Source organism: Mugil cephalus, chromosome 5 (genome assembly GCF_022458985.1).
Source record: "Mugil cephalus isolate CIBA_MC_2020 chromosome 5, CIBA_Mcephalus_1.1, whole genome shotgun sequence".
In the NCBI taxonomy this organism is placed as follows: domain Eukaryota; kingdom Metazoa; phylum Chordata; class Actinopteri; order Mugiliformes; family Mugilidae; genus Mugil; species Mugil cephalus.
The window spans coordinates 12,527,748-12,553,876 of record NC_061774.1 but is presented as its reverse complement, the minus strand read 5'-3'; the positions used below and the strand labels follow the sequence as shown (position 1 = coordinate 12,553,876).

The following is a 26,129-nucleotide window of genomic DNA, read 5'->3' as shown; positions in this document are numbered from 1 at the left end:
AGACCAACGCTACCCGGGGCCCAAGGCTGTGTCGTCAGTCCCAAGAAGAGACCTTCAGATTTCAAGCCACCGTTTCACATTAAGATGCCACTCGTGTCTGTCTTGAGACAAGCTCCAATTCACAAAGGCATCCTTTAGTTCCTCTCTTCCACTCTCTTCCACGTTCCCCGTCGTTCAGTGGTCGTCTCTCTGACCAGGATTAACAAGAGAAAGATTAGATCTGAATAAACATGTGGCGCGCTCTGGAGAGATGTCCCCTTTCTTTCAATACACACTGTAATGATCTTGCTTTCGGCAAGTGGAGTCACTTATAATTTGGTCAAAGTCTTTCCAAACATTCCAGCGCGCCTTTTCTGTCTTCTTGCAACTGTAAACACCTACATAATCCCAACTATAATACCTGATTAGAGACAAGTATGATTAAGGATTTATGACATGGCTTTTATGTTGATTATGTTGATACATGTTAGGGCCCTCTTAAGTGAATTAATATCGTGTAATGCGTATCTGTATGGGTGCATTGTCCGTTTGTGATTGTGAATGTAATCATTTTAAGCTCTGAATTGCCGCTCACACTCATTTAAATATTGATTAAATATGAATATCCTGACCTATCAAAGATTCTTTTTGTGAAACCCAATTTCGTGTTTGATGATTAATGAATGGGACTGTTTTGCAGTGTGGGCATTCATCTTCAAAGGGCTCTAATTAAAGAGCATTATGAAGTCCCGGGAGCCTACTGGAACTGGCCACTGGGCCACCGAGGCAAAGAGGATATGTGTTTTTGTTTTCTGCACAGAGAAATATAACACTGGAACCCCAAAACAACACTTTTTGTTCCCTGGCGATGTGTTTGGGGTTGTAATAAGTCATAGCCCAGTGAAATAATGTTGTCTCTGCCATCCTGGGCCTGGGGGGTATGGTGGACATCAAGGAAAATCCTTATCTATCATCTTGTAAATGCAGTCTAGAAAACGACACCCACATTGACACAATTTACCTCTTAATCCAAATCTGCCTCTGACGTCAGTGTCAAACTTGCGCCTTCACGTCGTTTTAATGGGTCAGACGAGCAGACACGAGGATGTGGAAGGGTTAAACGTCTACAGTAATTAGAGTCGCATTTCGCGTCGGCGTCCTCCAATACGGAGCTGCGAGAAGCTACGGCCACCCCCTCTCTCCCTCTCCCTCTCCCTCTCTCTCTCTCTCTCTCTGCCTGTGCCTCTCTCACACACGCACACATAAACACACACACGCCTGCCCACCAGCTCCTCCGAGTGTCTAATACACTGGAAAATCAAAGCGAGAGCCGCCCCCGCTCACACACCACTGGTGTTGCGCGTGGAGCACAACACAGAGAGAGGTGCTTTCACTCTCCTCTCCCCTCCCGTTCTCTCATCTGAAGTATTCGTGAAAGTTAATCATAAACATCAGTATATCAAACTTAGATTTGAAGATATTTTTTTCCCTTTTTTGTGCGGACAGACCATTTGTATTTACTTTTGAACTTTACAGCTACATGGTTTTATGAGGAAAAAGATGTCTGGGTGAGGTGACTTTACGCACGCTGCTGAAATGGATAACAGACTCTCCAGAGGCAGCTGGGTACCGGTGACTGGCCTGGTTGTATGTCTGCTTCTGTGTGCGTGTGTAGTGGACCTGGTGCTTGCGCAAATTCGGTACTCCATTCCCGAAGAGCTGGAGCATGGAGCTTTTGTGGGCAACATCGCCGAAGACCTGGGTTTAGATGTGGCCAAGCTGTCCGCCCGTCGGTTTCGTATTGTCTCCGGCGCAAAGAAGCAATATTTAGAAGTGAACTTGGAGAATGGAATTCTTTTCGTCAACGAGAAGATAGACAGAGAAGAGCTGTGTGAACGAAGCCCGAGCTGTTTTTTACACTTACAAGTGGTCATTGAAAACCCATTAGAACTGTACAGAGTGGAAGTGGAGATTTTAGACGTTAATGACAACTCCCCGAGTTTCCCGTGGAGCGAGTTTAATCTTGATATCACAGAGTCCGCTGCGCCCGGCTCACGCTTCCCGCTGGAGAGCGCACAGGACCAGGACGTAGGCACCAACTCTCTGCGCTCCTACCAGCTAAGCGCAAACGAGCATTTCGTCCTAAATATCCAGACGCGTAATGATGGAAGCAAGTTTGCTGAGCTCGTGCTGGACAATCCCCTGGACCGAGAGAAGCAGAAAAAGCATGAAATGGTCCTCACTGCCTATGATGGTGGGTCACCGGAACGCACTGGGACAGCGTTGATAACCATCACAGTATTGGATGCCAACGACAATGTGCCAGTGTTTGACCGCTCGGTTTACAGAGCCAGTCTGGTGGAGAACGCACCTAGGGGGACGCTGGTGCTGAAACTGAACGCCACAGATCTGGATGAAGGCTCGAATGGGGAAGTGACTTATGCATTTAGCGGACACGCACCACTCAAGGTGCGTGAATTGTTTAGCGTGGATCCGTACATGGGAGAAATCCGAGTGAAAGGCATTGTGGACTATGAGAAAGACAGTGTATATGAGTTGTATGTCCAAGCAAAAGACAGGGGACCATCGGCTGTGGCAGTGCATAGCAAAGTGCTGGTTGACATCCTGGACGTGAATGACAACGCGCCCGAGGTCATCCTAACATCAGTGTCCACTCCTGTCCAAGAAGACGCGCCGCCGGGCACGGTGATAGCTGTGATCAGTGTCATGGACCGGGATGCGGGAGAAAACGGAAACGTTGACTGTCAAATTCCGAGCAACGTCCCTTTTCAGCTCCATTCCTCTTTTAAGAACTATTATACTCTGGTGACGAGCGAGTTTCTGGACAGGGAAGCTGTGTCTGAGTACAACATTACTCTCACAGCCCGGGACTTGGGCTCTCCTTCGCTCTCTACCAGGAAAAACATCCTCGTTCAAGTGTCTGACATCAACGACAACCCCCCGCGGTTCTCTCAACCTTCATATACAGTGTATGTGACGGAGAATAATGCCCCGGGCGCTTCCATTTGCTCTGTAACTGCGTTCGACCCCGATTCCAACCAGAACGCGTATCTGTCCTATTCTATTCTCGAGGGTCAGATTCAGGGCATGCCCGTGTCCACTTATGTCTCAATCAACTCTGACAACGGCAATATCTACGCACTGCGCTCCTTTGATTATGAACAACTTAGAAACTTTCAGATTCTGGTACAGGCGCAGGACGCTGGATTTCCCCCTCTCGCCAGTAATGTCACAGTCAACGTCTTTGTCTTGGACCAGAACGACAACGCACCTGTTATTGTATCCCCGCTACCCAAAAACGGCACAGTAGCCACAGAGGTGGTTCCGCGGTCAGTAGACGCTGGGTATCTTGTTACCAAAATAACGGCATTAGATGCAGACGCGGGGCAAAACTCCCGACTGTCTTACCAGGTGTTGCAGGCTACGGACCCGGGGCTATTTAGTGTAGCTCTGTACACGGGTGAAATCAGGACTATTCGCCGGCTAGTGGAAAAAGACGCAACAAGACAAAGGCTGGTAATATTAGTCAAGGACAATGGACAGCCACCGCTCTCCGCCACCGTCTCTATCATCCTCACAGTTGTAGACAGCGTACCCGAGTCGCTGTCAGATTTCGGCGACCTGACACTCAGCCCACAGCCCCCCTCTAACCTCGCTCTCTACTTGATCGTGTCACTGAGCACAATATCTTTAATATTCCTGGTTGCCATCATCGTTCTGGCCGCAGTCAAGTGTTACAAGGACAGGGAGACCCTCAGCGGGTACAACCTGCCCCCGTTCGCCTGCTGCTGCTGCGGGGGCTTTCAACCGGATCCACCTCCGGAGGTGTTCAAAAAATCCAACCTCAACCTGCAGATTTCCTCCGCTGCTAAAGTGCCCACGAACTGCATGGAGGTGAATGGAAATAGCAGTCTATCTCAGTCATATTGTTATAAAGTGTGTCTGACACCCGAATCAGCCAAAAGTGACTTTATGTTTCTGAAGCCGTGCAGCCCGAGCAGCACACCGAGGAACAACGAGGCAAAGAGCGCAGAAAACTCGTGGAACGCTCAAAGCCGGAGCGCATCTGTGAACAACGGAGCAACTACTCCCAGTGAGGTACAGTGAAGCCAGCATATAGCATAAGAGGACGTGTTTTGTCTGTTTAAAACCACCTCACTCACTGCCGTAATAAAAACATCCATATCAGCCCTCTACCTGTTAAGAATCTAGACGGTGACATTCTCCCATGAAGGTCAAATCACGCATGCTAGACAGGTTTAAACTGAACTTTAGCAAGCGAAAAAACAAAAACAAACAAACAAAAAAAAAAAAACTGAGGCAAGCCATTGTTTCCTTCCCCTCATTTTGTCTTGTTAGTAAGTGTTTTGCACGTCATGTTGTCTTCCCTCCTTTTATATATATTTAATCGTGTCAATAATTAATCCTAATGGTGTTGCATATGGTAATGTTCTGCACCCGTGAAATGAAATGAGACGATGTGAGATTACATTTGTAAAGCCCCATCTTGCGAGGAGCATATGCTGCGCAAGAAACCGTGTCTTAGAATGAAGTGAGATGTCAATTACTTTGTGAGAGGGAAGAGGAGATATAGTTCAAACTGGCTCCTCTGCTCAGTCTTTGAAACACTTGAAGCATCTAATAATAATTCGCGGACTAATTGTAGCAGAATGTGACCTGCGAGGATCATGTCAGCATCTCCCAGTGACATTGCCAACCACTTTTCAAGCGACGAGGTAGCGCGCACACCTGCTTACAGCACCTACCTGAGTATGAGCACACGCGCAAACACGCACAAAAAGTCAAGGTTACGTGGCAGACAAGGTGAATGACAGTGGTTTGAATCTATTCTTACTCGACCAGTCGGTTTTGCAACACGCCTTCTTGTTCTCAAACTAACAATATAGGACAGATAACCTCACTAACTATGCCTCAAGGGCACAAGCACGACCGAACCATTATACTACACACAATGTACCGTATTCGCAAGGGGGGGCTGTCCATTATTGATGAAAAATGGCAATGGCCGGTTTTGGGGAGACAGGGGAGGACATCGAGAGAGGAGGGGGCAAGGGGAAGGAGGGGGGGCAAGGACATGGCTGGGCTGAGACGTGGACAGCCTGTAGATCGGCCCCGGCGTTGTCCTCTGAATGTGAGGAGAAAGAGAGAGAGAGAGAGATGTGGCTTCATATTTGTCGAGCAAGGGTAGGGAAGAGGAGGAGTGAAACAGAAGAAGAAGGGGGAGGAAGGAGACAAGGAGAGAGGGAATTTACAGAGGCAGGATGTCTCCACTGGTGTTTTCTAATCCTAATAGACAGAGCAGTAGACCGTTAATGTGTGCGTAATGCTAATTCTCGTCTCCGCGTTTTCACCAAAAACAGGGGACAAAGACTCAAAGCCTTGAAACCAGACTCCACCAGGCAGACTGGGAAATGTCAAATCGGTCACTGGCATGCACGCGCGCACACACACACACAACACGCGCACGCACACACATACCTCTGGCCACAAGAGGGATTTCGAGGTCACGGTGATTGTTCTGCCTGAGGCTATACTCCTTGAGGAGAAAGTGTCCTTCCTACTATTAATTGGTTCCACTAATTCACCCAGTGGTGTCCCTCAGCGTACTCACATGAGTCGTCTTGAGGTCGTCAGTGACACATAAAAGACAAATTACAATGAAACTATTTGAGCCTTACATAAAGCAAGAGCAAATGCGTGCTGAAGATGATGGACTGGAGGTGAAAAAGGAGATTAAATACGCACCGAGGCGTGTAAAACAACACGCCGGACAGGTGCCTGAAATGTGTGCCATGCTATATACGCGCGCAGAGCTGTGTCGTGTCGCGCACTTACAGCTGCAAGGCCCGCAAAGTTTTCAAGGCTCTCTGTGAGACTTTTAATTAAAAACCTTGCTCGAGGAGCATCAGGCAAATATTAATGTAAAATGATGCATAAAATCCACAAAACAATGACGTGTGTAATTTTCTTAATTTCCTCCCTGGCACGGTTTCCTTTGAAGATTAAAATCATGTTTCGTTTCATCCCGGTGGGGTTCTAATTGGTTTTATGCGTAGTTGGCGAGGAGAGTATTTTGAATAGCGAATCTAATAATACGCTTACGTCGCATTCTCCTTGTTAACAACTTTAGGTGAATTAATAGAGCGTAGAGTTCATACTACGGGTCTCGAATCGGGAATAAATATCACTATGTGCTCTCGTGCACCCTTCCCGCTGCGCCACAGAGGATAAAAGCGAAACTAAGTGACAGGCGAGTCGGAGCTCCAGGCAACAGCACCTCCGCTCTTAAAATGTGTGTTCTGCCAATCATCCACAGGGGGGCAGCCACGCTCCATCTATAAAGAGAGACGTCTCCATTTCAGGACAAACACAGGGATACACTGCTCCTGCCACAACTCTGGAAACCCAGTTCGAATAAAAAACTTGCTAAAAGAGATACATTTCTCAGAACAGAACCTTGTCGATGTGAATTGATATTAATATTGCATAACTATTTCTGGCATCTCTTTTTCCCCACCACAGCTGAAGCAGCCAAACACAGACTGGACTCTTACAAAGAATCAGAACTCCTCCATCAAAAGGTGTTGTTTTTCATCTTTGTCAGTCTACTACTAGATTTATTTCTTAATATTTAGTTATGTTTTATATTCAGATAGTGAACATCTGTACTGCCTGAGTTTAACAACATCAACAACAGCCTATTAATATGTTCATATATAGCAGAGCTTGCTGTAACACAGACTATCTTCTTATTTTTAGTTACAACTCCATCAACATGGATGGCACGCTTATGCGCAAAGCCATGCACGCAGACCCAGAAAACTATGTCACCTCCATGGCACCTGGACAGTATTGGACCTGGGGCACTCATATGAAAGGCATGAAAGGTAAATAGCTTTTGTATGACTATGTGCAGTATTTTATTTTATGCCCTGCCACAAATATTGTTTAAACACAGAACCACATTCTGTTTTGTGGTGTTGTTAATAACCTTAATGCCAAAGACTTTCCTCGTCTCCACCACTACTACCAGCACATGCAGGGCTTTTATTTTATTTTCATCTCATCTTTTGTTGTAGGCAGTTGTTTAGTCTTCAAAGAGACGAAGCTTGCTTTGTAAACGAACTGATGTAGTAAGCGGCTTCTCCTCTCCATTCTCCTTAATTATGTCATGCTACAGAATATAAGATGTCTCCTTCCCCAAGTGGGCTCCCTTCTCGGCCCTGGACTCCTCGCTGCACGCCTCCTCCACAACAGCAGCAGCCATCAATCCCGTCCCAGCCGCACCCGCACCCGCACCCGCACCCACACCCGCACCCGCACCCACACCCGCACCCACCACCTGACTACCACCACAACGTGTACATCCCCGGGACACCATCAGGCTTTTGCACCCTGAGGCCCACCGTGCATCGAAGTGAGCTGGATGTGCACAATTCCTTCTCTACCTTTGGCAAGAAGCGCCGTCTTCAGATGTCCCCCCAGGGAGAGGCTGCAATGATAAATAATGACCTGTACAATGACTGACTTGTCAACGATGGCCTGAATGGAGGATTAAAATGATGCATAGCCTCATATGAAAACAGAAGAAGAGACCATACAGTACATAAATTGATGAACACATGATTTATAAGTGGAATGAGAAACAGATGAGCAAAGAGAAGGGAAATCATGTAAGGACAATCTAGCTTGGCTAAGATGCTGAACGGAAATCAGCTGGTTATTTATGTGACATGTCAACATTGTCAATGTATGTGTCCATTATTATTATTATTATTATTATTATTATTATTATTATTATTATTATTATTATTATTATTTAGACAATCAAACTGGAGCAACAGTTACATCCAAAATGTTTTGAGAAGCATTGGTGGACAATAATTTTGCACATCTCAATGAATTTAAATGTTTCCTTTTTTTGTTCGTTTGCTAACAGAGCTTGTGTGAATATGACAAATAGTATGTTAACATACTATATGCAAGCTGCACCGTGCCGCTGACTACTGTAACGATGGGGGATTTCCTCCATACATGTACTGTATACATTTATGAAAAATAAAGTATTTTTTTCATTTGGTCTTTCTTATGTCTCTTGAAGGTATCACTCAAAGACGTGAACCTGTAGCAGGCACCCATGTTCATGCATAAATCATTTAGCTGTACGTTTCCTAGATCTATGTTTAATTAGCTTGAGTCAATTATTTTAGGGTGAAAAAGTTCCACAGCTACTCCTATAAGGGTGGAAAGCTTTTCGCCTTGGTAAGCTGTTTTCCACGGTGAGGAATAAACATGGTAAAATGCTAACATATGCTAATTGGAGTGCTTGCATTTCCATTTGCCCGCAGAGAATAGTGAGGCTCATTAACTGAACAAACAGAACCTCCTCTCTTGAAATATCACTTTAATTAAGACCACGAACATGAACACAAGCATCTAGGGTAAGGGGGGTCTCAACACCAAATGCCACACCTGAATGTGAGCTCTGGGGCCTGTCGCTTCTCTCGATATGCCCTTTTACATCTCACTTCTCCCACCTCTTAGTTTTTACCATCAACAGATGAGAGCTGGCTACTGGCCAGAAATTAACAGGTTAATTAGATCTTCCTATGGCTCAGATTGAAAATAATTTTGCTAATAAGGGAACGGGCGTCCACGGAGAGCACAGAGGGGAGCAGGCTAACCTTCTCTGAGGTAAGGTGATCCGCAGGGACGACGGAAGAGGCATCCATATTTAGGTCATGTTGGCTCAGTTTCAGATAAGTGAAGAATGGAGCTGTTTTTAAAATAGAGATGAAATAAGTTACACATATACTCGGTAATACAAGAAAGGAAATTGTCTCACATACATTTGGCTGGTGAAATTGTGTTACTGAGCTCCATTAACACAGTACTCAGCACAGGGCATCTTGCATCACATGTCACATCCTTTAACCAGCTTGTCACTGGCACCGGGAGCTTTCCATTGCCGTGGTGCTGAAATTGCACTGACCTGAGTTTATTTTCCGTCCAACTGCAATGTTGCCAGTCGTCCGCCAGAGGGCGCCTCGTGCATTGCTAAACCAACACTGATACAAGATGTTGGCTTTATTCTGTTATTATTAATGAGGAACCCTTCTCATGACGACGTACACACGCAAACCTTGACTTCCATGTGACACGCACACGTTTTATTTCAAGGCAAAAAAGTGTTAAAATACAAACGCATGATATATAAACAATGTATTAAAAATAAAATGTTTTAACAGAAGACGCACTTTAATGTTGAGGTGATTGTGGCAGTACTGTGGAATGAAAGGCACAATATTCCACCACGAAGAGCAGAGAGATTTTAAAATAGAAATACTAAAAGAAATGAAGTGCTTCAAAGTTGGTAAATATAAATAAATGAGTAATACATCCAAATAAATGAAAAGATTCTTGATGCTTGTACCAGTCACATGTACAGTACATGTACATCTATTTTCAAGTCAACTTCTAGCAGCTTGGTTATCCAGCAGAGGGCATAATTGAGTAAGAATCATTTAAGCACAAAACAGGGTGCTGGAACAGTTTATTCATTTGATATTGCTAAATCAATAACTGTGGAGCTGGGAGGTTACAATGAAACCAGAAATACATCATATAAAAATGTCAGTTAACTGAAAGCATATTTGAGATGAAAACGAAAACAACAACATAATTGAGGGAGGAGGGGCAGAGGAATACATCTACTTCTCTTGTCAGTCTTTGTTGAGACAGTAGGATGGTGGATAAAAAATGTAACTACTAGCTGAGCCAGCATCGCGAAAATCTGGTGGGTACTTGAAATGAAATAAAATAACATAGGTTCTCAATTAACCAAATTTGACTACAACTATTTAGTTTAGATCAAGTAATGTGAATGTTCTACAATACAATTATTATATTAACTGCACACAAACAAATTAACTGTTATTGGTTTCTATTAAACATCAATATAAGGTTGATTAAAGACAATTTTATTTGATAATGATTTTTATATCAAACACTGAATGAACATTAGACTTAGACAAACTTTAATGATCCATAAGGGAAATTGATTGGTCATAGTAGCTTAATTGTTGCAAAAAAAGATGAGCTGTTGTACAACTATTCACAACCTAGGTTATACTTTAATACTTTACTTCCGATTTTTAAATTTTATTTGTTTATTTATTAATAATATGAAATTATTTCCAGTGCTTGAGCACAAATACACAGGTCCTCCTGTTAGGCTTTTTGTAATCAGATCACTTAGAGTATGTATGAATGTAAGTATATATCTGCTCACTTAATTGCGCTGGCAAGTTTAAAAATGTAGCTTTAACCTTGCTACAGGGTCTCTGAGTCCAGCTTTGCCAGTTCGTTCAGTCTAATTTGTGATAGTGCCTTTGTTTTATCCTCTGGCCACAGTTCACTTGGGTCAACTTTACCAATCTCTGCATTCGGTCCTGCTGTGTCTCGAGTCAACAGGACAACTACCACCTGTCTATAACTGTCTCGGGATTTCACCATTTTCCACCTTGCGTTTTTCCTCCTTTCGCTACCATTCATGCCATCGACGTCTGGTGTCACTGGCTGACTCATTGATCACACAGACAATAACAAAGGTGACATCTTTATTTCACCAAACATATAAGTGTAAATGCCACCGTCCCCTGTAGGCATATTTTAGGTAGTGTACGGCCTGCTTAGGAATAATTACTGTACTATGAGCAGCTTCTGTCACATGGTGTCACTGTTGACCACTGAAACATGGTGAATCTCCTTCACTGAAGTCATGACACACCCATTTGTAAAGGGTGCAGGATAAGCTGCAGAAAGACCATCTTTTTGAATCTAAACAGAATCCAAAATATCTTATTTTTAATACATCTTCTTCAAGACAATCTGGGACATTTCGTCAGTCTTAAAAATCAAATTAAACACAAAACTGTCCCGGATATATATTTTTTTTCTTATAAGTTAAAGGATGGGGTTTTGGACGACCGCCTTTGTCCTGTGTGCAATATGGCCCAGTGCTTTGTCTGTGACACGATACTCCATAGCAGAGGAGATGGAACGGGGCTCCGTTGTGGCCAATCTCGCAGCGGACTTGGGACTTGAACCTGGAGGTTTGACACAGCGAGAGGTAAAACTTGACATCTTCACGAGCAAAAAATATTTAGACTTTAACAAAAAGACGGGGGAGTTGTATATCGTTGAAAAGATGGACAGAGAATTTCTTTGCCCGGCGAAACCTACATCCTGTTTGTTAAAGCTTGATGTTATCATAGAAAGTCCCTTGCGCATTTTTAATATCGAGCTTGGAATAACGGACATAAACGATAACGCTCCCCATTTCAGACGAGACAGAGTAGAGCTCGATGTTTCAGAATCGGCAACACCGGGAGAGAGGTTCTCCCTGCCCAATGCTGTGGATCCAGATGTCGGCATAAATACAATTAAGACCTATAAACTCAGCGTCAGTGAACATTTCACGATCGAAATTCAGACAGGCACTGACGGAACCCAGTATGTAGATTTGGTGTTGACCAAGTCTTTAGACAGAGAAGAGGAGGCGGTTCACAATTTAATACTGACTGCTGTGGATGGAGGTGTTCCTGTGCGTTCCGGGACTGCTAATATTATTGTTAGAGTACAGGATACAAACGATAATCCTCCTCGGTTTGATAAGCAGACTTATACAATAAACATGACAGAGAATTCCCCGATAGGAACATTAGTGATGAAGCTGAACGCCACTGATCTTGACGAGGGTCTGAATTCAGAGATAGTGTACTCATTCACCCTTTACACGTCAGAAAAAACACAAGATGTCTTTGCGCTGAATCCTAACACTGGGGAGATAACGGTGAAAGGAACTATAGACTATGAAGATATGAAGTTTTATGAGATGCACGTCGAGGCCAGAGACAAAGGGACTCATCCCTTGTTAGGACAGTGCAAAGTAGTCGTCCATGTGACTGACATGAATGACAATTATCCAGAAATCACCATACAGTCTGTTAAAAACACAGTTGATGAGAACATACCAGTAGGAAGCGTCATTGCGCTGGTGGGAATAAGTGACCGAGACACAGGGGATAATGGAAAAGTAAGCTTGTCTATACATCAGCCAATGCCCTTTATTCTTAACGAAGCATCAGACAGACCAATGCATTACAAGCTCATCGTGTCCGAGCCACTGGATCGCGAAACAGTACCTGAATATGAGATCACTTTGATTGTAACAGACGCAGGAACGCCTCCTTTATCTGACAATGAAACAATAAGTGTCCACTTACTGGATATAAATGACAACGCGCCACAGTTCCCGCAGTCATTTTATACTATACGTGTGAAAGAGAATAACGCACCCGGGGCCTTGCTCAGCTCACTCACTGCGTTTGACCCTGACCTCCATGAAAACCAGTATCTAGTTTATTTCATCCTAGAGAAGGAGATAGCCAACACCTCCATGTCCATGCTGTTCTCCATTAATCCAGAGAATGGGAATCTTTACGCACTCAAGACTTTTGACTATGAGATAGAGAAGGAGTTTCTTTTCCACATCGAGGCCAGAGACTCTGGCTCTCCTCCACTCAGCAGCAACGTGACCGTCCACATCATTATTGTGGACCAGAACGACAACGCTCCTGTTATTGTGTCTCCGTGGCGTGCGCATGGCTCGGTGGTGGAGGAAAAGATCCCCAGATCCACGGATAAAGGCTCCCTGGTTTCCAAGGTGATTGCCTTAGACACAGACTCTGTGCACAACTCTCGGATTACCTACCAGTTTCTACAGGTGACTGATGCCACCTTGTTTAGTCTGGACCAATACAACGGAGAGATCCGGACTATGAGGATGTTCAGTTACAGAGATCCACGTCACCAAAGGCTGGTTGTTGTTGCCAAGGACAACGGGGATCCTGCTCTCTCTGCTACAGTCACCATCAAGCTGTCCACAGTGGAGACTGCTGTTAAGACCTACTCTGACATGACTGAGGTGCCTCTGGAATATGACATCTTCTCAGACCTAAACCTGTATCTGGTCATCGGTCTGGGCTCTGTGTCATTCCTCCTGCTCATCACCATTTTGGTCACCATCGTGCTCAAGTGTCAGAAACCCAAGCCCAGCAAAGCGGCTCCTCCCTCCAGGAACAGTGTGATCAGTGAGAGGAACTCCACCATCGCAGATTCCACTCTGGTCTCCAATGATGCCTACTGGTACAGTCTGTTTCTAGCAGAGACCAGGAAAGGAAAGTTGGTGGTGAGACAGCCTGTTCCAAAGGGCTCCAGATACATTGTTTCCAGTATACCAAGAGGAACAGGACTGACAGACACTAGTGACTCAGCAGCTTCTACTCTGCAGGTAAGAATCCCATGTAGACATTCGATACTATATTTATACTTCACAAATATTATCTTCACAGATAAGAATATAATCTATATAAGTGCTTTAATAATTACTATCCACCAATATTCCGTAATAATCCGTTTTGCGTAAAACACACGGTCAACGAACGTAAACATTTGATACAGTAGTCTAAATGTTAAATAGATGTTAGGATATTTGCAGTGTCAGCTAATCTAATGATTCATGGTTTTCCAAATATAAACTAAGACCAGTTTGACAAAACCTAAAAGGTGGCGCTGTTTTGTTAGAAAAGCGACGGCCGACTGAAGCCATGTATGACTCACTTTCAGTTGAGACAACCAGGGAAGGACCGGACGGATCCGTGGTGCTGAACCGCAGCTCTTTAAATGCGGTTACACATTTTTGTGCGAACACATTTCTAAGATTAATTTTGTGCTGTCAAAACCAACAAGGACTTCATCGATATTGCTGGAAACATCATTTTTATCATTAGATGCACTTAATCCTACAACTACAATGTACCACCTCGTAACAATGGCGTTTTGCGAAAGGTACGTGCTGCTCATTGTTCTCATCTTTTCACTCGTTAAACAAACATCGACCTCAGTGACTCATTACTCTATACCAGAAGAGATGAAAGAAGGATCAGTTGTTGCAAACCTTGCTACCGATCTGAGTCTGGATGTTAGAACACTGAATCAGAGGAAGATGCGTCTGGACATAATCGCGAACAAGAAATATCTGGATGTGAACAAAGAGACTGGTGAGCTGTATGTGGTAGAGAAGATTGATAGGGAATATATCTGCCCTTACAAGACGTCTGATACTTGCTATCTTAAACATGAAATGATATTAGAAAACCCCGTAAGAATTTTTAATATAGAAGTAGAAATTTTGGACATGAATGACAACGCCCCTCAATTTCGAAGAGACGCTATACATTTAGACATCTCTGAATCGACTCCAAAAGGAGAGAGATTTTCATTGAGCAATGCAGTTGATCCCGATGTTGGATCCAATTCAGTGAAAACATATCATTTAAGTGAAAGTGAATACTTTAATATTGAAGTTCAAACTGGAAGAGACGGATCGAAATTTGCCGAATTAATATTAACAAAGACGTTAGATCGGGAGCAGCATGCTGTTCATAATTTAATACTCACAGCTGTAGATGGAGGAACACCTGCCCGTTCTGGCACTGCCAGTGTTATTGTTCGTGTTTTAGATACAAATGATAACGCGCCAGCTTTTGATGAAGTCAGTATGACTGTGAAAATATTGGAAAATTCTCCCATTGGAAGTCTTGTTATTCGTCTTAATGCAACAGACTTAGATGAAGGGTCAAATTCTGATATAACATACTCATACAGTTTATATACATCAGAAAAAACACAGGAAACATTTAATCTGAATCCTACCACTGGTGAAATTACTGTTAGAGGAATGTTGAACTATGAGGACTTCAAGATTTATGATATGGAAGTTATAGCAACTGATAAAGGAGCCAATAGTTTATCAGGACAATGCACAATCAAGATTGTAGTTGAAGACATGAATGACAACCACCCAGAAATATCCATTAAATCATTTCAGAGTCCAGTCAATGAAAACATAGAGTTAGACACAGTGATAGCTGTAGTTATTGTCAGTGATAAAGACTCAGGTGACAACGGAGTGGTTGATCTTCACATTCCAGATAACATGCCTTTCAAACTGAGGGAGTCCTCTGATAACTATTATGAATTAGTAGTGTCAGAGCCATTAGACCGTGAGAAGGTCCCAGAATATGACATCACTTTCACTGTGACAGACAGAGGCTCTCCTCCTTTATCTGACAATGAGACTATGACTTTAGAGCTGCTGGATGTCAATGACAATGTCCCACAGTTCCCCCAGTCATTTTATACTATACGTGTAGCAGAGAATAACGCACCAGGGGCCTTGCTCAGCTCACTCACTGCGTTTGACCCTGACCTCCATGAGAACCAGTATCTAGTCTATTTCATCCTGGAGAAGGAGATAGCCAACACCTCCATGTCCATGCTGTTCTCCATCAATCCAGAGAATGGGAATCTTTACGCGCTCAAAACTTTTGACTATGAGATAGAGAAGGAGTTTCTTTTCCACATCGAGGCCAGAGACTCTGGCTCTCCTCCACTCAGCAGCAACGTGACCGTCCACATCATTATTGTGGACCAGAACGACAACGCTCCTGTTATTGTGTCTCCGTGGCGTGCGCATGGCTCGGTGGTGGAGGAAAAGATCCCCAGATCCACGGATAAAGGCTCCCTGGTTTCCAAGGTGATCGCCTTAGACACAGACTCTGTGCACAACTCTCGGATTACCTACCAGTTTCTACAGGTGACTGATGCCACCTTGTTCAGTCTGGACCAATACAACGGAGAGATCCGGACTATGAGGATGTTCAGTTACAGAGATCCACGTCATCAGAGGCTGGTTGTTGTTGCCAAGGACAACGGGAATCCTGCTCTCTCTGCTACGGTCACCATCAAGCTGTCCACAGTGGAGACTGCTGTTAAGACCTATTCTGACATGACCGAGGTGCCTCTGGAATATGACATCTTCTCAGATCTAAACCTGTATCTGGTCATCGGTCTGGGCTCTGTGTCATTCCTCCTGCTCATCACCATTTTGGTCACCATCGTGCTCAAGTGTCAGAAACCCAAGCCCAGCAAAGCGGCTCCTCCCTCCAGAAACAGTGTGATCAGTGAGAGGAACTCCACCATCGCAGATTCCACTCTGGTCTCCAACGATGCCTACTGGTACAGTCTGTTTCTAGCAGAGACCAGGAAAGGAAAGCTGGTGGTGAGACAGCCTGTTCCAAAGGGCTCCAGATACATTGTGTCCAGTATACCAAGAGGAACAGGACTGACAGACACTAGTGACTCTGCAGCTTCCACTCTGCAGGTGAGAATGTATAAATGTATTATCATATTTATACTTCATATATATTTAGTAAAAGCTCGTAAGGCCTGGTATATCTACACAGAATTACAAAACTTAATCAGGGAATCTAAAAACAAATATATAAACATATAAAATAATCTCAGCACTAACACAATTCAGGACATTCAATGACATTTGCATTTGTTAGAAAATTGTATTTACACGTAAACCAATGACATGTTCTATGGAGTTCCGTGTTAATCTCTGTTAAACAGTTAACCAGATCCGATAAGGTGGCGCTGTTTTGTATAAAATAACAGTGGCTCACTTTCAGTAGAGACTACAATGAAACGACGGGACAGCCCCGTGGTACTGAAATTCAATTCCTGAAATGTGGTAACGCATTTCTGCTAGGACCCATTAAGAGGATGATCTTTGTGTGAATATAGTTTGGATCGAGGTCGTTACGGAAATATTTAGAATATCTGGAACCCCCATTTTACCTTTTTAAAAGCGTTAATACTACATTACTACATTGGGTCGCGTTGCAACAATGGCGTCTTGCAAAAGGTACGTGCTGCTCGTTGTTTTAATCTTGATTTCTTTCGTTAATATCATATCGACCTCAGTGACTCATTACTCTATACCAGAAGAGATGAAAGAAGGATCAGTTGTTGCAAACCTCGCTACCGATCTCGGTCTGGATGTAAGAACACTGAATCAGAGGAAGATGCGTCTGGACATCATCGCGAACAAGAAATATCTGGATGTGAACAAAGAAACCGGTGAGCTGTATGCTGTAGAGAAGATTGATAGGGAATATATATGTACAAAAATGCTCACGTCGTGCTACTTGAAAATGGAGGTAATACTTGAAAATCCTGTGCGCATATTTAACATCGAATTAGAGATTATAGATATTAACGATAACGTACCGCATTTTCGAAGAGACGTCATACACTTGGACATATCTGAGTCAACGCCTACTGGAGAGAGATTTTCTCTGAGCAATGCAGTTGATCCCGATGTTGGATCCAATTCAGTGAAAACATATCTTCTGGGGGAAAGTGAATATTTCGACATTGAAGTTCAGACTGGCAGAGACGGTTCGAAATTGGCCGACTTGATCCTGAAAAAACAATTAGATCGGGAGGAGCATGCTGTTCATAATTTAATACTCACAGCAGTAGATGGAGGAACACCTGCTCGTTCTGGTACTGCCCGAATTATAGTTCAAGTGTTAGATACAAATGATAACGCACCTACATTTGACAAATCAATCTATTCTGTTAACATACTAGAGAATTCTCCTATTGGAAGTCTTGTTATTCGTCTTAATGCAACAGATTTAGATGAAGGGTCAAATTCTGATATAACATACTCATACAGTTTATATACATCAGAAAAAACACAGGAAACATTTAATCTGAATCCTGCCACTGGTGAAATTACTGTTAGAGGAATGCTGAACTATGAGGACTTCAAGATTTATGATATGGAAATTATAGCAACTGATAAAGGAGCCAATAGTTTATCAGGACAATGCACCATCAAGATTGTAGTTGAAGACATGAACGACAACCACCCAGAAATATCCATTAAATCATTTCAGAGTCCAGTGAATGAAAACATAGAATTAGACACAGTGATAGCTGTAGTTAGTGTCAGTGATAAAGACTCAGGTGACAACGGAGTGGTTGATCTTCACATTCCAGATAACATGCCTTTCAAACTGAGGGAGTCCTCTGATAACTATTATGAATTAGTAGTGTCAGAGCCATTAGACCGTGAGAAGGTCCCAGAATATGACATCACTTTCACTGTGACAGACAGAGGCTCTCCTCCTTTATCTGACAATGAGACTATGACTTTAGAGCTGCTGGATGTCAATGACAATGTCCCACAGTTCCCCCAGTCATTTTATACTATACGTGTAGCAGAGAATAACGCACCCGGGGCCTTGCTCAGCTCACTCACTGCATTTGACCCTGACCTCCATGAGAACCAGTATCTAGTTTATTTCATCCTAGAGAAGGAGATAGCCAACACCTCCATGTCCATGCTGTTCTCCATCAATCCAGAGAATGGGAATCTTTATGCACTCAAAACTTTTGACTATGAGATAGAGAAGGAGTTTCTTTTCCACATCGAGGCCAGAGACTCTGGCTCTCCTCCACTCAGCAGCAACGTGACCGTCCACATCATTATTGTGGACCAGAATGACAACGCTCCTGTTATTGTGTCTCCGTGGCGTGCGCACGGCTCGGTGGTGGAGGAAAAGATCCCCAGATCCACGGATAAAGGCTCTCTGGTTTCCAAGGTGATCGCCTTAGACACAGACTCTGTGCACAACTCTCGGATTACCTACCAGTTTCTTCAGGTGACTGATGCCACCTTGTTCAGTCTGGACCAATACAACGGAGAGATCCGGACTATGAGGATGTTCAGTTACAGAGATCCACGTCATCAGAGGCTGGTTGTTGTTGCCAAGGACAACGGGAATCCTGCTCTCTCTGCGACAGTCACCATCAAGCTGTCCACAGTGGAGACTGCTGTTAAGACCTACTCTGACATGACTGAGGTGCCTCTGGAATATGACATCTTCTCAGACCTAAACCTGTATCTGGTCATCGGTCTGGGCTCTGTGTCATTCCTCCTGCTCATCACCATTTTGGTCACCATCGTGCTCAAGTGTCAGAAACCCAAGCCCAGCAAAGCGGCTCCTCCCTCCAGGAACAGTGTGATCAGTGAGAGGAACTCCACCATCGCAGATTCCACTCTGGTCTCCAACGATGCCTACTGGTACAGTCTGTTTCTAGCAGAGACCAGGAAAGGAAAGCTGGTGGTGAGACAGCCTGTTCCAAAGGGCTCCAGATACATTGTGTCCAGTATACCACGAGGAACAGGACTGACAGATACTAGTGACTCTGCAGCTTCTACTCTGCAGGTAAGAATCCCATGTAGACATTGGAGTCTATCTTCATACTTCACAAATATTATCTTCAGAAATACAAATATAATCTATATAAGTGCTTTAATAATTACTGTCCACCAATATTCCGTAAAAATCCCTTTTGCGTAAAACACACGGTCAACGAACGTAAACATTTAATACAGTAGTCTAAATGTTATATAGATTTTAGGGTATTTGCAGTGATTACTCAATAAAAAATTAAACTGAAACTAATCTAATGATTCATGGTTTTCCGATACTATACTCAGATGATTAGTTCGACAAAACCTAAAAGGTGGCGCTGTTTTGTTAGAAAAGCGACGGCCGACTGAAGCCATGTATGACTCAATTTCAGTTGAGACAACCAGGGAAGGACCGGACGGATCCGTGGTGCTGAACCGCAGCTCTTTAAATGCGGTTACACATTTTTGTGCGAACACATTTCTAAGATTAATTTTGTGCTGTCAAAACCAACAAGGACTTCATCGATATTGCTGGAAACCTCATTTTTATCATTAGATGCACTTAATCCTACAACTACAATGTACCACCTCGTAACAATGGCGTTTTGCGAAAGGTACGTGCTGCTCATTGTTCTCATCTTTTCACTCGTTGAGGAAACATCGACCTCAGTGACTCATTACTCTATACCAGAAGAGATGAAAGAAGGATCAGTTGTTGCAAACCTTGCTACCGATCTGAGTCTGGATGTTAGAACACTGAATCAGAGGAAGATGCGTCTGGACATCATCGCGAACAAGAAATATCTGGATGTGAACAAAGAAACCGGTGATCTGTATGTTGTAGAGAAGATTGATAGGGAATACATCTGCCCTTCCAAGTCGTCTGCATCATGCTATCTCAAACTTGAAATGATATTAGAAAACCCCGTAAGAATTTTTAATATAGAAGTAGAAATTTTGGACATGAACGACAACGCCCCTCAATTTCGAAGAGACGTCATATATTTAGACATATCTGAATCGACTCCAAAAGGAGAGAGATTTTCACTGAGTAATGCGGTTGATCCCGATATTGGATCAAATTCAGTGAAAACATACCATCTGAGTGAAAGTCGATATTTTAATATCGAAGTTCAAACTGGAAGAGACGGATCGAAATTTGCCGAATTAATATTAACAACGACTTTAGATCGGGAGCAGCAGGCTGTTCATAATTTAATACTCACAGCTGTAGATGGAGGAACACCTGCTCGTTCTGGTACTGCCAGTGTAATTGTTCGTGTTTTAGATACAAATGACAACGCACCAGCTTTTGATAAAATCAATATGACTGTAAAAATAATGGAAAATTCTCCCATTGGAAGCCTTGTTATTCATCTTAATGCAACAGACTTAGATGAAGGGTCAAATTCTGATATAACATACTCATACAGTTTATATACATCAGAAAAAACACAGGAAACATTTAATCTGAATCCTGCCACTGGTGAAATTACTGTTAGAGGAATGCTGAACTATGAGGACTTCAAGATTTATGATATGGAAATTATAGCAACTGATAAAGGAGCCAATAGTTTATCAGGACAATGCACCATCAAGATTGCAGTTGAAGACATGAATGACAACCACCCAGAGATATCCATTAAATCATTTCAGAGTCCAGTCAATGAAAACATAGAGTTAGACACAGTGATAGCTGTAGTTATTGTCAGTGATAAAGACTCAGGTGACAACGGAGTGGTTGATCTTCACATTCCAGATAACATGCCTTTCAAATTGAGGGAGTCCTCTGATAACTATTATGAATTAGTAGTGTCAGAGCCATTAGACCGTGAGAAGGTCCCAGAATATGACATCACTTTCACTGTGACAGACAGAGGCTCTCCTCCTTTATCTGACAATGAGACTATGACTTTAGAGCTGCTGGATGTCAATGACAATGTCCCACAGTTCCCCCAGTCATTTTATACTATACGTGTAGCAGAGAATAATGCACCCGGGGCCTTGCTCAGCTCACTCACTGCGTTTGACCCTGACCTCCATGAGAACCAGTATCTAGTTTATTTCATCCTGGAGAAGGAGATAGCCAACACATCCATGTCCATGCTGTTTTCCATCAATCCAGAGAATGGGAATCTTTATGCACTCAAAACTTTTGACTATGAGATAGAGAAGGAGTTTCTTTTCCACATCGAGGCCAGAGACTCTGGCTCTCCTCCACTCAGCAGCAACGTGACCGTCCACATCATTATTGTGGACCAGAATGACAACGCTCCTGTTATTGTGTCTCCGTGGCGTGCGCACGGCTCGGTGGTGGAGGAAAAGATCCCCAGATCCACGGATAAAGGCTCTCTGGTTTCCAAGGTGATCGCCTTAGACACAGACTCTGTGCACAACTCTCGGATTACCTACCAGTTTCTACAGGTGACTGACGCCACCTTGTTCAGTCTGGACCAATACAACGGAGAGATCCGGACTATGAGGATGTTCAGCTACAGAGATCCACGTCATCAGAGGCTGGTTGTTGTTGCCAAGGACAACGGGAATCCTGCTCTCTCTGCTACAGTCACCATCAAGCTGTCCACAGTGGAGACTGCTGTTAAGACCTATTCTGACATGACTGAGGTGCCTCTGGAATATGACATCTTCTCAGACCTAAACCTGTATCTGGTCATCGGTCTGGGCTCTGTGTCATTCCTCCTGCTCATCACCATTTTGGTCACCATCGTGCTCAAGTGTCAGAAACCCAAGCCCAGCAAAGCGGCTCCTCCCTCCAGGAACAGTGTGATCAGTGAGAGGAACTCCACCATCGCAGATTCCACTCTGGTCTCCAACGATGCCTACTGGTACAGTCTGTTTCTAGCAGAGACCAGGAAAGGAAAGCTGGTGGTGAGACAGCCTGTTCCAAAAGGCTCCAGATACATTGTGTCCAGTATACCAAGAGGAACAGGACTGACAGACACTAGTGACTCGGCAGCTTCTACTCTGCAGGTAAAAATCCCATGTACACATCGATTTTCATATTTATTTTTCAGTTATATTCAGTAACATCTCGTTTTGCATTTTCAATCTACATGTCCTTGCCAAACTAAATCAAATATCCTAAGTACAATTACTACTACTAATATGTATAACAATAATAATAATAATGATAAAAAAAAACAATTAAAAACAAAGGAAAATTACACCAACAAAATACCTTCAGTGATATTTGCAGAAGATACTAATTTTTAATTCACAGTAAAACACTTCTAGTTGCACTTTAAACAGAGCTAAACTGCTTTCCAAAACCTAAAGGGTGGCGCTGTTCTGTCAGAAAAATGCCAGCCCCTGATCGCCAGTGAATAATTTTCATTACAGTCTACTGAAACGATCAGATAGCTCCGCAGTGCCGAAACGAAGTTCCTAAAATACGGTTACGCTTTTTTTGCACGGACAAATTCTTCGGATTAATTTTTGGATCAAGGCCTTAACGGAAAAAAATCTGTATTGCTGGAAACACACATGTAATCGTAAGAAATGGTTCAGTCTTATAGCTACAAAACAAAGGCTCCCTTTGCAACAATGGCGTTTTGCCAAAGGTACGTGCTGTTGGCGGTTCTGATCTTGATATATTTCGTTGATAACATAGCGAACTCAGTGACACATTACTCCATACCTGAGGAAATGGAAGAAGGATCAGTTGTTGCAAACCTTGCTACCGATCTCGGTCTGGATGTTAGAACACTGAATCAGAGGAAGATGCGTCTGGACATCATCGCGAACAAGAAATATCTGGATGTGAACAAAGAGACTGGTGAGCTGTACGTTGTAGAGAAGATAGATAGAGAATATATATGCAACACTAAGTCATCCACGTCTTGCTATCTTAAACTGGAGGCAATATTAGAAAACCCTGTAAGAATTTTTAATATAGAAGTAGAAATTTTGGACATGAATGACAACGCCCCTCAATTTCGAAGAGACGTCATATATTTAGACATATCTGAATCGACTCCAAAAGGAGAGAGATTTTCATTGAGCAATGCAGTTGATCCTGATATTGGATCCAATTCAGTAAAAACATATCATCTGAGTGAAAGTCAATATTTTAATATTGAAGTTCAAACTGGAAGAGACGGATCTAAGTTTGCAGAGTTAATATTAACAACGACTTTAGATCGGGAACAACATGCTGTTCATAATTTAATACTGACAGCTGTAGATGGAGGAACACCTGCTCGTTCTGGTACTGCCAGTGTAATTGTTCGTGTTTTAGATACAAATGATAACGCACCAGCTTTTGATAAAATCAATATGACTGTAAAAATAATGGAAAATTCTCCCATTGGAAGCCTTGTTATTCATCTTAATGCAACAGACTTAGATGAAGGGTCAAATTCTGATATAACATACTCATACAGTTTATATACATCAGAAAAAACACAGGAAACATTTAATCTGAATCCTACCACTGGTGAAATTACTATTAGAGGAATGTTGAACTATGAGGACTTCAAGATTTATGATATGGAAGTTATAGCAACTGATAAAGGAGCCAATAGTTTATCAGGACAATGCACGATCAAGATTGTAGTTGAAGACATGAACGACAACCACCCAGAAATATCCATTAAATCATTTCAGAGTCCAGTCAATGAAAACATAGAGTTAGACACAGTGATAGCTGTAGTTATTGTCAGTGATAAAGACTCAGGTGACAACGGAGTGGTTGATCTTCACATTCCAGATAACATGCCTTTCAAACTGAGGGAGTCCTCTGATAACTATTATGAATTAGTAGTGTCAGAGCCATTAGACCGTGAGAAGGTCCCAGAATATGACATCACTTTCACTGTGACAGACAGAGGCTCTCCTCCTTTATCTGACAATGAGACTATGATATTAGAGCTGCTGGATGTTAATGACAATGTCCCACAGTTCCCCCAGTCATTTTATACTATACGTGTAGCAGAGAATAACGCACCCGGGGCCTTGCTCAGCTCACTCACTGCGTTTGACCCTGACCTCCATGAGAACCAGTATCTTGTCTATTTCATCCTGGAGAAGGAGATAGCCAACACCTCCATGTCCATGCTGTTCTCCATCAATCCAGAGAATGGGAATCTTTACGCACTCAAAACTTTTGACTATGAGATAGAGAAGGAGTTTCTTTTCCACATCGAGGCCAGAGACTCTGGCTCTCCTCCACTCAGCAGCAACGTGACCGTCCACATCATTATTGTGGACCAGAATGACAACGCTCCTGTTATTGTGTCTCCGTGGCGTGCGCACGGTTCTGTGGTAGAGGAAAAGATCCCCAGATCCACGGATAAAGGCTCCCTGGTTTCCAAGGTGATCGCCTTAGACACAGACTCTGTGCACAACTCTCGGATTACCTACCAGTTTCTACAGGTGACTGATGCCACCTTGTTCAGTCTGGACCAATACAACGGAGAGATTCGGACTATGAGGATGTTCAGTTACAGAGATCCACGTCACCAGAGGCTGGTTGTTGTTGCCAAGGACAACGGGGATCCTGCTCTCTCTGCGACAGTCACCATCAAGCTGTCCACAGTGGAGACTGCTGTTAAGACCTACTCTGACATGACTGAGGTGCCTCTGGAATATGACATCTTCTCAGACCTAAACCTGTATCTGGTCATCGGTCTGGGCTCTGTGTCATTCCTCCTGCTCATCACCATTTTGGTCACCATCGTGCTCAAGTGTCAGAAACCCAAGCCCAGCAAAGCGGCTCCTCCCTCCAGGAACAGTGTGATCAGTGAGAGGAACTCCACCATCGCAGATTCCACTCTGGTCTCCAACGATGCCTACTGGTACAGTCTGTTTCTAGCAGAGACCAGGAAAGGAAAGCTGGTGGTCAGACAGCCTGTTCCAAAGGGCTCCAGATACATTGTGTCCAGTATACCAAGAGGAACAGGACTGACAGACACTAGTGACTCGGCAGCTTCTACTCTGCAGGTAAGAATCCCATGTAATCATTCTGGACCATCTTGTACTTCACAATAATTCCATGTCAACTCACGTTGCAATATACTGTAAATCAAAAGAACATCAAAACAAACAAAAATAGATATCAGTTCAATTAAACAAACAAAGTCCACCCTGACACAACTTTTACTCTATTTGAACTGGTGTCTTAATTCAACTTTCCTCTAATTTATCTCATTTAAACTAAAAATGAATGTAACATTAAACTGTCAATAAATTTCAGATTATATTTTCTGTAAAGTATTCCGGTTCCTTCCACTTCCAAATAAATTGACCCGAGGTACGAGAGTGAGCGCGGATGGGTTGTTTGTGTCTGTGTTAGCATTGCGACAAACTGGCGACATGGCCAGGGTGTACCCCTATCTCGTCCAATGAAGGGTGGGATAGGCTTCAGCAAACCCCGCAAAATCGTAGTGCGGATAAACGGTAGTAGAAAACAAGATGAGATCTTGTGTAAAAGGGGGCGCTGTTTTGTTAGGAAAATGCCAGCCCATAACGCCTGTGAACCTTTTCCCTTACAGCGTAGAGAGATGACAGGATAGCTCCGTGGCACTGAAAGGCTGTTCCTAAAATACGGTCAGTAACTTCTGCAAGGACACATGGCCGGGTTATTATTTTGTGAAGATAAATAGTGTAAAATCGTTACGAAAATGTTTAATATTACTTTAAACTTTAATTATATATTTTGAAGAGCATCAATCTAACAGTGGATCCCGCTGCAACAATGGCGTCTTACAAGATGTACGCGCTGCTCGTTGTTCTAATTTTATTTTTTTTCGTGAATAACATATCGACCTCAGTGACTCATTATTCTATACCAGAAGAGATGAAAGAAGGATCAGTTGTTGCAAACCTTGCTGCCGATCTCGGTCTGGATGTTAGAACACTGAATCAGAGGAAGATGCGTCTGGACATAATCGCGAACAAGAAATAT

General features: G+C 43.2%; 3 protein-coding genes across 4 annotated transcripts in view; all 3 read left to right on the top strand.

The window, feature by feature from the left end:
- The first annotated feature begins 1,209 nt into the window (after positions 1 to 1,209).
- si:ch73-233f7.1 (uncharacterized protein LOC100537710 homolog) lies at positions 1,210 to 8,096 on the top strand. 2 transcript variants are annotated; one of them, XM_047585927.1, is made up of 5 exons: positions 1,210 to 3,894; positions 3,985 to 4,098; positions 6,544 to 6,602; positions 6,781 to 6,908; positions 7,202 to 8,096. In XM_047585927.1, the coding sequence occupies exons 1-5, from the start codon at positions 1,576 to 1,578 to the stop codon at positions 7,546 to 7,548; spliced, it is 2,967 nt and encodes a 988-aa protein (XP_047441883.1). In that variant the 5' UTR covers positions 1,210 to 1,575; the 3' UTR covers positions 7,549 to 8,096. The 2 variants fall into 2 exon arrangements, with proteins under 2 accessions (XP_047441883.1, XP_047441882.1); XM_047585926.1 differs by having other exon boundaries at positions 1,212 to 4,098.
- Positions 8,097 to 11,716: 3,620 nt separating this feature from the next.
- LOC125008563 (protocadherin alpha-C2-like) lies at positions 11,717 to 13,752 on the top strand. The gene is made up of 2 exons (XM_047585848.1): positions 11,717 to 13,375; positions 13,669 to 13,752. Exons 1-2 carry the CDS (start codon positions 11,717 to 11,719, stop codon positions 13,750 to 13,752), a joined length of 1,743 nt encoding a protein of 580 aa, XP_047441804.1.
- The window catches only part of LOC125008171 (protocadherin alpha-C2-like), a 31,667-nt gene continuing 19,106 nt past the window's right edge, over positions 13,569 to 26,129 (top strand). Inside the window, exon 1 of the transcript XR_007112847.1 lies at positions 13,569 to 16,858. The gene's annotated coding sequence lies outside the window, so the exon portion shown is untranslated. The remainder of the gene's footprint in view (positions 16,859 to 26,129) is intronic.

Coding starts and splice junctions, on each gene's coding strand:
- si:ch73-233f7.1 (XM_047585926.1), top strand. CDS start 1,576: ATGGATAACAGACTCTCCAGAGGCAGCTGGGTACCGGTGACTGGCCTG. Junction 4,099..6,543: donor GAGCAACTACTCCCAGTGAG/GTACAGTGAAGC, acceptor TCCCCACCACAG/CTGAAGCAGCCAAACACAGA. Junction 6,603..6,780: donor CAGAACTCCTCCATCAAAAG/GTGTTGTTTTTC, acceptor TCTTATTTTTAG/TTACAACTCCATCAACATGG.
- LOC125008563 (XM_047585848.1), top strand. CDS start 11,717: ATGACAGAGAATTCCCCGATAGGAACATTAGTGATGAAGCTGAACGCC. Junction 13,376..13,668: donor CAGCAGCTTCTACTCTGCAG/GTAAGAATCCCA, acceptor CTGTTTTGTTAG/AAAAGCGACGGCCGACTGAA.